This window comes from Dendrobium catenatum, unplaced genomic scaffold, assembly GCF_001605985.2.
Source record: "Dendrobium catenatum unplaced genomic scaffold, ASM160598v2 original_scaffold_203681, whole genome shotgun sequence".
In the NCBI taxonomy this organism is placed as follows: Eukaryota; Viridiplantae; Streptophyta; class Magnoliopsida; order Asparagales; family Orchidaceae; genus Dendrobium; species Dendrobium catenatum.
In genome coordinates, this window is record NW_021522095.1 from 1 (window position 1) to 10,152 (window position 10,152).

At 34.4% G+C, this 10,152-nt stretch overlaps 1 protein-coding gene across 1 annotated transcript; it reads left to right on the forward strand.

Moving 5' to 3' along the window:
• Positions 1–182: 182 nt before the first annotated feature.
• LOC110107282 (NADPH-dependent oxidoreductase 2-alkenal reductase-like) lies at positions 183–647 on the forward strand (the record flags this gene model as incomplete). The annotated part of the gene is made up of 1 exon (XM_020837486.2): positions 183–647. A coding segment is annotated over one exon (465 nt), but the record flags the coding sequence as incomplete, so codon positions are not given.
• Between the last annotated feature and the right edge of the window lie 9,505 nt (positions 648–10,152).

Sequence of the window (10,152 nt, forward strand, 5' to 3'; positions counted from 1 at the left end):
ATACATGTAATCAAGAATTCTTATTAAGATTTATAGATTTGTTGGTCTCAAATTCATTCAAAATGATTTGATAGTAAACACTTGCCATCCTAATTTTTTTTATATACAGTAAAGACTGGGCACTATGCCACTCTACATTCAAATTCAAAAAGTATTTCTCCATCGTTGCATCCATTGATTAGAATCAAACAGTCCACCAATCAAAATTTCTGCTTTCAATTTGTACCCATCATGATTCAAACCCTAAACTATTTTATTTCTTCTACAGACGTTTTCCTCAAGGCATCGACATCTACTTCGAGAACGTAGGCGGTGCAACGCTGGATGCTGTTCTTCCCAACATGAGGGTCCATGGCCGCATTTCAGCCTGCGGCATGATTTCGCAGTACAATCTTGAGAAGCCCGAAGGCGTCCGCAACCTGATCTTCATCATCACGAAGCGCATTCGGTTCGAAGGCTTCATCCTCTTCGATCATATCGATAAGTATGCCGAGTTCTTCGAGTTCACTGTAGCTCATATAAAGGATGGAACAATCACGTATGTGGAGGATGTTGTGGAGGGGCTTGAGAAAGCGCCCAGCGCCTTGGTAGGTCTTTTCTTCGGCCGAAATGTTGGGAAGCAGTTGGTTGTAGTTGCCAAGGAGTAGATGGGAAAGAAAGTTCAGATTTTGTTTGAACTGGAAAGTTTAAGGCATATTGTTTCAATAATGTTCAGCTGGTTGAAAATGATCAAAATTGTCTCTTAACTTTGTATGAAAGATTAGAATGTAACTAATTATTTAATAGATCGTTTTGGTTTTTCAAGTGTTTAAAAGGAATTAAATTAGTCTTATGGTGAGATTATTTTGGTTTCTATTTAAGGAGTTGAGGATCAAAATAAACAGTTAATATAGTTGATGGCTATTTTGATCTTTCATAGAAAGTTAATGGACTATTTTAGATCCTTTTCTCATTCGGAGAAGATGGGCGAGTTTATAGTTTGTGAATGTTTTATAGAATTTTATTTAAACTGGAAAGTTTAGTTCATATGTATGTAAAGTATTTATGCAACTCATCTTGATCTGTTGATTGGATGTTTTGGCTGTCAACTAAGAGGTCTTAGGTATGTAACGTGTGTGTGAATTTATCTTAATTCGTCTAAATGTCCTCACCAACCCCTAAAAAAAAAAAAGTTGAGTATTTTGTTTTAATATGTGCGTGTGTTTTTGTTTTTGTTTTTTTAGAGAATTTTGAGTGCTATGTTCGGCTTTGTTGATATATAACAAGAAACAATTACAAGAAGATCCTAAATGCAAAAAGACCTAAAGAGATTAGGAAAAATAATTACATAAGAGCAAAATTCAAAAAAAAAATATTGATAAACTATATACAGTAGTGGAATTAAGCACTTTTTTAAACCCAATCCAAGCATATTTACTATACTGTTTAATCAATTTAAATTTCATAGTCATGGCTTTAATAAGATTTCATTGAATAATGAAAACCTTGTGTAATAGAACTTTGCCAAGAGTTTGAGATTTTGGAAGTTGAAGAATAGCATCTTGGGTTTCTTTTCAATTTAGAGTTGGGCAACAGTGGAGGATTCTCAATTTCTATTTTTTTTAATTTGATCTCGACACTATTCATTTTTTTTTACAAGAAGCAAACATAGTTTAGCATAAATAGTTGAATTCCAAGCATTGTTAATCAAATTATGGTAGTCATCCACCTAATTCTAGTAATTTTTATAGATGAATTTATGGTTGGAAGGGCAAGAGAGGCCCAATTTCATCGACAACTATGAGTGATCAGAGGAGAAGGGTGAGCAAATCTTGTTGTATGTTAGAGTAAAAGCATACAACCATGTCAAGTTACATAAGGACCTGTTGAGAATACATCTTATGAGAGTGTCAATTTGGTGGTTGAACCAATTATGAAATGAGACTTTTGTTGGGGAGCTCCTAAAGTTAGCCTTGAGTGTGTACATTAAAGTCCAACATTTTGATATATGGAAACCCCTTGATTTTTCATTGGATTGTCAATACAATTAAAGTCCTCAAGAATAAACCATGGGTTATAAATTTGACCAGCCATAGCAAAGATAGCATCTCAAAGAGCTTTCCTTTTTAAACACCATTTTTTATATTAAAAAAGAAGAAGAAATGTTGAACTTGTTAGTGGGTGAATATTGAAGAAAATCAAAGATGAATTATGGTTGAGCAAGAAGAACAAAAAATTAGCCTTTGCATAATCCCATTTGATCCAGAATCTGCCACTAAAATAAATATTAAAGTTCTTACAATTCCCTTCATTTTGAAAGAGTTGGAACTTCCTCATAACAAAAAGGTCAAGAGAGGGATAAAAGTTGACTTAAGCTTCTAGAAGAGTAATAATGTCAATACATTCTCAGAGTAAAAAATTAGTTGCAATGATGAACATGCATGCTCCCATGAAAACCTCTCACATTTCTAGTTGTTAATTAAGTCATAAACAATACTTACTTTAAAGAGGAGGGATTTTATTGTCAATATTTCATTCTTTTGGGGGGAATGGTAGAGGTTACTTGATTAGGGTTAAATGTTTCCTTGAGAATATTGGTTGGGTTAAGAGAGAAAATGGTAGTGGATGTTAGAGAAAGATTAATAGAGGTTTTGCTTGTAGCTCTTTGAAGGGGGATGAGATGCAAGTGCTTTAGTGGTTTGAGAAGGGGGTGGAGGGGCACATTGTTTTGGATTTAGCCGCATGAGGGAAGGTTAAAATATGATATAATATTTCTAAAAAAACATGACATCTAATTACTAAGATCTCGACTACAGGGCCTCGTAGGATCCTGACTAGAAAGCTTTGCAACATTGATTGAGCTTTTACACCTATTCGGGGGAGAGGGGGGTGTATATTGTTTGGGATTGAGGAGCCAGAGGGAAGGTTAAGGGCTCCTCAATTTTTCTTGTGATTTTGAAATACTATTCTCATTACAATGATCAAAAGGAAGATTAGAAAGTTTAACCCATATAGGATTATCCTTAAAATTTTCCTTTATGGACTTGAATCCTGGAGACCCCTTTTTGAAGATGAATAGCTAGCCATTGACAAACCATGGGCCGCCATTGAAGACCAACTCAATGTCACAACCCAACCCGATCAGGACAAGTCCTATCATGTTAAGTTGTGACAAGCAAATCCCAAGATCTAGTTTTGGAATTATTTTAAGATTTTCTGCCAATATTCATTGAAATAAATGATAAACTACAAAGCTGCTAAAATATCCAAATACTGAAAAACTCATCCATAAAGTTTCTTTCATTTATTAAAATAAATATATACAATACAGTACATAACTACAGACAAGAGCTACAGAATTAAAAATTTAACTAGCCATGAATATACAAAAATCAAAATAGCAAAATACCTATGACATCAGGTCTGGTCCTGAACTGCTAGTCCAAACCTTTTCTCCTTACGAGATCCTGAAAAATCAGAAGTAAACCCACAGTGACCTACAACCAGCAAGCTATATAAACCATTCTAAATTTTCAAATATTCTTTTATTTCAAATATTTTACTAAAAATTTAATAGCAGTTCATTACAGTTTAAATAAATCACTGAATTGAGAATCACAAAACTGGAAAATGTAATAAATGCATAACAATTATTCTCTCATTCAAATAACAGTACATAACAAATGAATAAATTGGAATTCATATCATAGAGTTGTTCATATCACATTTTCGGACCCAGCAGAATCTTAAAGGATTCTGACCCCTTATGACTCCCTTTTTATTTGTGTTTACAGCACCGAATATATCAGATATCTAGTGTTAGACGGAATCGCAAAGGATTTTGGCCCCTTATAACTCCCATAAATTCCCTAACACACAAAAGCTCAAAGGATTCTTACCCCTTATGACTCGAAACAGATATAATTTAATCACATATGCACATATATCATCACATTATAACAATTAAAGAGTAATTGAGCATATATCAAAAGGTCACAATATTGTATAACGGTGGATAACAGAAAATCCAACGAGGCAAAAATACACATTTTTAGAAAATTACCAAATTACCTGAGATTGTGAAAAACATTATTTTAAGACTTTTATTGTACTACAATACTATTTTTCAACATCCCGATAATTTTTTATTCAATAAAAACCCCGCAAATTTCTAAACCCCTGTGAAAAATTTTAAGAAAATATTCAAAATGTGCATAATCATAATCTCTACAACATATAAAAAGTTGCGGGGTGAAAGTTCTACCGGTGCAAAGTTATCGCCATTTTTTGCTAACGGATATAAAATTTTAATCAAAATATTTTCTAAAACTTACACATTTTTTAAAGTTGAGATGGGCATTATGTGCCTTAACTCGAGACGAACAACTTTCCCAACTGCGTCGATGGACAAAAATAGTCCGAAGTCGCCCAAAACTAGGTTTTGGTATTCTCTCTCCTCACGTTCTCTTAAGTTTTCCTTTATCCTTTCTCTGTTAAACGTTTGGATGAAATGGAATTTATAAAACTTTATAATGCTCTTAGATATTTTCTAATTTTTTATTATTAAATAAATAATATATAATAATAATAATTATTATTAATTTTCAATAGAAAATTCAAAAAAATTCTTTTAGGGATTCCAAAAATTACAAAAAAAAATCATACAACAACAACAACATCAAGCCTTTATCCCACTACGTGGGGTCGGCTACATGATTTAATTTAGAACTTATATCCAAACCTATCTGAGGAGCATAAGCACTTATAATATTAACAATCTTATCCTCAACAACAATCTTTAAAGCTATAATTCTATCACCAATCCTATTAATTTTTATAACATTATCCTTTAAACTCTTATCTATAATGACACCTACACCATTTCTAGTACGACTCCTACCCGAATACCAAAGTTTAAATCCTAAACTATCGATTTCCTTGGCCTTCTCTCCAACCCACTTAGTATCCTGAATGCATAAAATATTTAATTTCCTATGAATCATAATATCTATTAACTCCATTAATTTACCTGTAAGGGAACCTATATTCCAAGTTCCTATCCTAATTTTAGTATCATGGACTAGCTTCTTTGCCCACATCCGTCCTTGATGCGGGAACCCTTGCCTATTTAACACTGCACCCGGGCGCCGGTGCAGCGGCCCTTGCACACTTGTCACTGTATTCAGGCCATACAGCGCGTCGCTTCCAGGGGACGCCCTAGCATTAACACAATTTCTTAAAGGATTCATGTCATTTTTGTTCGACAAGTTTTACGCTGGCTGTCGACTACCTAACGCAACCCTCCACTTTTCTCATCCAGGACTTGGGACCTGGCAACGGCAGTGTTCAAAAAAAATCATAAATTAAAAAATTATTTAAAATATTCTGATGAAATCAATTTGTAAAACGGACACCTAATAATCCCAAAAACACCACTTGTATCGACAGGTGTCGATTTCTTAAAAAAATTTGAGAATGTCCAAAAATTATGAAAAAATTAGGAAATCTAAAACACAATATTATAAATATTCTAACGAAGATGTCTTGTCATTTGGACTTCTCTAGGTCAACCAACAAAAATCTTAAAAATTTAAAAGGTTTCACAATCTACCCACCTTAAGAAAAATGTCGTCATCGATATTCCCAAAGTAGAATGAGTTAGAATAAATTTAGATACAGCTGCCTTATATCTGTCCTTCTCTCAAGTAGCATCTTTGGCGGTCCTATGCTTCCACTGCATCTTAACTATATGAATATGTTTGCTTCTCAATTTTTTCACATCATATGCCAAAATATTTTCGGGTTCTTCTCTATACTGCAGATTTTGATGAACCTCAACATCATCAGCATATAATCTCTTCCCAGAATCAGACACCGACTTTCTCAAAGATGATACATGAAACATATTGTGTATATCGGACATATGATCGGGTAACAATAATATGTAAGTGGAACTACCAATCCTCTCAATGATCTCAAAAGGTCCAATATACCTTGGACTGAGTTTACTAATTTTTCCAAATTTACTGACACCTTTCATAGGGTTGACTTTGATATAAACTAAGTCACCAATCTGAAACTCAACCAATCTATACTTCTAATTGTAATACTTCTTATGTCTATCTTGTACAAATTTTAATCTTTCTCTAATCAAATTGATATTTGAAGTTATATCATTCACAAAGGCTAAACCTATCACCTGTCTATCTCCCACCTCTGTCAAAGTCAAAGGAATCCTACATGTTTTGTCATATAGAGCTTCATAAGAAGTCATGCCTATGATGGACTGGTAACTATTATTATATGCAAACTCTATCAACGGGATATGATCCTCCCAACTGTCCCCAAAATCCAAAACACACAATCTCAAAAGATCATCCAATTCCTAAATAGTCCTTTCGGACTGTCTATCCATCTGCGGATGAAAAGTCATACTGAAGTGCAACTTCATACCCAATCCCTACTGAATACCTCTCTATAATTTGGAGGTAAACCTGTCATCCCGATCAGATACAATTACTTTTAACACATCATGCAATCTGATAATATCTTTAACATAGATCTGTACGAACTTATCCACCAAATATGTCTGTCTAATTGGAAGAAAATGGATATATTTTATCAGTCGATCAACAACAATCTAAATAGCATTATGCCCCTGCCTCAATCTTGGGAAACCCATAGAAAAATCTGTTGTTACATCTTCCCATTTCCACTCTTAAATAGATAACGACTGTAGAAGACCTCCTAGTCGCTAATACTCTACCTTCATTAGTTAACAAACCTCATATTTTGAAACAAACTCTATTATGTTCTTCTTCAATATATGCCACCAAAATATACCCTTCAGATCTTCGTACATCTTGTTACTTCCTAGGTGAATAGTATAGCTTGAATAATGAGCCTCATGTAGAATCTCCTGTCTCAGATCTCCAAAAATAAGAACCCAAAGTCTATCCTTACAGAAAATGTCACCAGAATAAAAAACTCATAGTTCATATTTCTTATCAGATCTGGTATGATCAATCAACTTAGAATATTTTGCATCTAAATTTTGAGCTTCATGAATCTTTTCTTCTAAAGAGGGCTGAATGATCATTTGAGTTATTATACCAGAATCGCAACTAAAATGAGAAATTACCTCCAACTGTAATCTTTCCATATCCCGTATCAAATACTCATCAGAAATGAGTTGCATACATGATAATCCAAAAAACTTTTTGCTCAGAGCGTCTGCCACTACATTAGCCTTACTAGACTGATACTGAATAGTCAGATCATAGTCCTTAATCAACTCAAGTCACCTCCTTTGCCTAAACATCAGATCCTTCTGAATGAATATTACTTTAGATTATGATGATCTATAAAAATCTCACACATAACACCGTACAAATAATGACACCAAATCTTCAAAGAAAATATAATAGCAACCAACTCTAGATCATGCGACGTATAATTCCTTTCATGTGGCTTAGAAGCATAAGCTATCACTCGACCATGCTACATCAAAACACACCCCAAACCTCTCAGTGAAGCATCACTGGATACCAAAAATCCTTTTGTACTAAAGGGAAGAGCCAACACTTGAGTAGAAGTTAAATAATCCTTCAATATCTAAAAATTAGCCTCACACTCGGTGTCCATACAAAAGCTACTAACTTATGAGTCAGTCTCATCAGAGGTGCTGATTTTTGAGAAAACTTATTCACAAACTTCCTATAATATCAAACCATACCCAAGAAACTATGTATCTGAAATATCGTAGTAAGCCTCGGCTAATCTGTGACTACTTGAACTTTCTGATGATCAATAGAGATATCATCACCACTCACCACATATCACAGAAAAGAAATACTCAGCCAGAACTCACATTTAGAGAATTTTGCATATAACTGGTGCTGCCTCAAAGTCTCCAATACACTTCTCAAATGTCTGGCATGATCTTCCTTAGAAGCAGAATATACCAAAATGTCATCTATGAAAAGAATCATAAATTGATTCAGATAATCTTTAAATACTATATTCATCAGATCCATAAATACAGCTGATATATTAATTACCCCAAATGGCATAATAAAAAACTTTTAGTGTCTATATTGAGTACTGAATGTTATATTCATCACATCATCATCTCTCACCTTCACCTGATAGTAACCTGATCCCATATCAATCTTTGAAAATATAGAAGATCTAGCAAGCTGATCAAATGGATCATCAATCCATAATAGTGGATACTTATTCTTGATAGTGACTTTGTTTAACTCTCTATAATCAATACACATACGCATTATATTATCCTTTCTCTTCAAAAATAGAATAGGTGCTTCCCATAGAGAAATACTAGGACAAATAAATCCTCTTTCAACCAACTCTTAAAGCTAAACCCTTAACTTTTGATACTCCTTTGGTGTCATCCTATACGAAGCTTTAGATATTGGGGTCGTACCCAGAAATATGTCTATACAGAACTCTATGTCTTTATCCAGAGGTAAACTGACTAACTCCTCAGAAAATAAATCTGAAAAATCTTATACTATTGGGATTTCAAAAAGAGAACCAACATATATACTTATATCCTGAAGTGATACCAAAAATATCATACAATCCTTCTTCTATAATCTATTTGCTTCTAACATAGAGATCAAGCAGGATAAAACACCTCTAACTCCCTAGAATATACAACTTCCACTACCCATAAATAATGTAATTAGCTTCTTTAACCAATCAATCTGAGCCTCATACTGACTCAGCCAATTCATACCTAGAATAATATTATATGAGAAAATGGGTAATAAAAGCAAATTGGATTTTCACTTCTTATCAGAAATCTTAATATCATATAAATAAAATCTAATGACTATCATATTATCTCCAAGCAGCAAAATAACAAAAAGAGAAACAGACAGTGCAACTGAGGCCAAGTGTAGTGAATCGAAGTAATGCTAAAAAATAAATGAATGACTAGCTCCATAATCGAATAAAACACAACATTAATACTCAAAAATATAAACCGTACCACAACATTTAGAGCATCCTAGGCCTCCTGTTGAGTCTGACTGTATATAAGTGGCTGAATTAGTGGAACATAACTACTATGCTCTCTCTAACTATTGTCAAATGGTCTCTTTGCTGCTAAACTTATATCACCAACTCTACTAGATGATCCCTCAAAAAAAGTACAGAGAGGAACTACCCTAAGTATTCCTACCGGTCTAACAAAGATCTCTTATATGGGCATAGAACATTGGTCTAATCCTACTTGTGGACACACTACTACCCGATGTCCTGTTTGACCGCATATAAAACACTGTCTAGTCATCCTTTCACTGACTAGAATGACGTCGACCATAACTCTGACACACAAGTGCCCCACTAACATAACCAAAACTGGCTACGCTGCCATTACCAAAGACTGCTGCAGATACTGACTGTCCACTTCTCCTAGAATCCCTAGGTGTGAATATGCTCTTCTTTCTCGAAAAGCCACTACTAGAAGTCTCACCACTGAACATCTTCCTACTAGCAATCCACCTCTGATGAGTAGCCATCAGGTCATTCTTATCAAACGAGCTCTCTCCATAAGCTCAGAGAAATAAAAAATGTGAAATGGCACAATAGGATGTCTTAGACTATCCCGAAGTTATCTCAGTAACCTATATCACTTCTCTTTAGGAGTGCTAACAAACTGTGGAATATATCTAGCCAAACAAGTGAATTCTGCCTCGTACTACATAATTATTTTTCTCCTCTGAACCAACCTCAGAGAAGTCTCCTATATTTATTGTAGTGTAGAAGGTGGTACAAACTAAGCTCTAAACACATCAGAGAACTCCTCCTAAGTAATCAGAAAGTTCAATCTCCCTTAAAATTTCTCCTTTTGTTGTCCCATCCACCAGGGCTTTGCCTCTCCATCCAATAGAAAGCATGCTAACGATACATTTCTCTAAGGAGGACACTGCATATCATCAAATATCTTTTCCAGCCTCCTCAACCAGTCCTCTGCTGCTCTGGGCTCAACATTAGTACCCTCAAATCTCGGAGGCTTCAATCTCAGAAACATCTATTGATGTTAGTCTACCTCTTCAGATCTAATAATAAAAACCTTGCTCTGTGCCTCACCCATCATTTAGGCTACCAAAGTACTAAACTATAAAACTGCATCTGAACCAACTG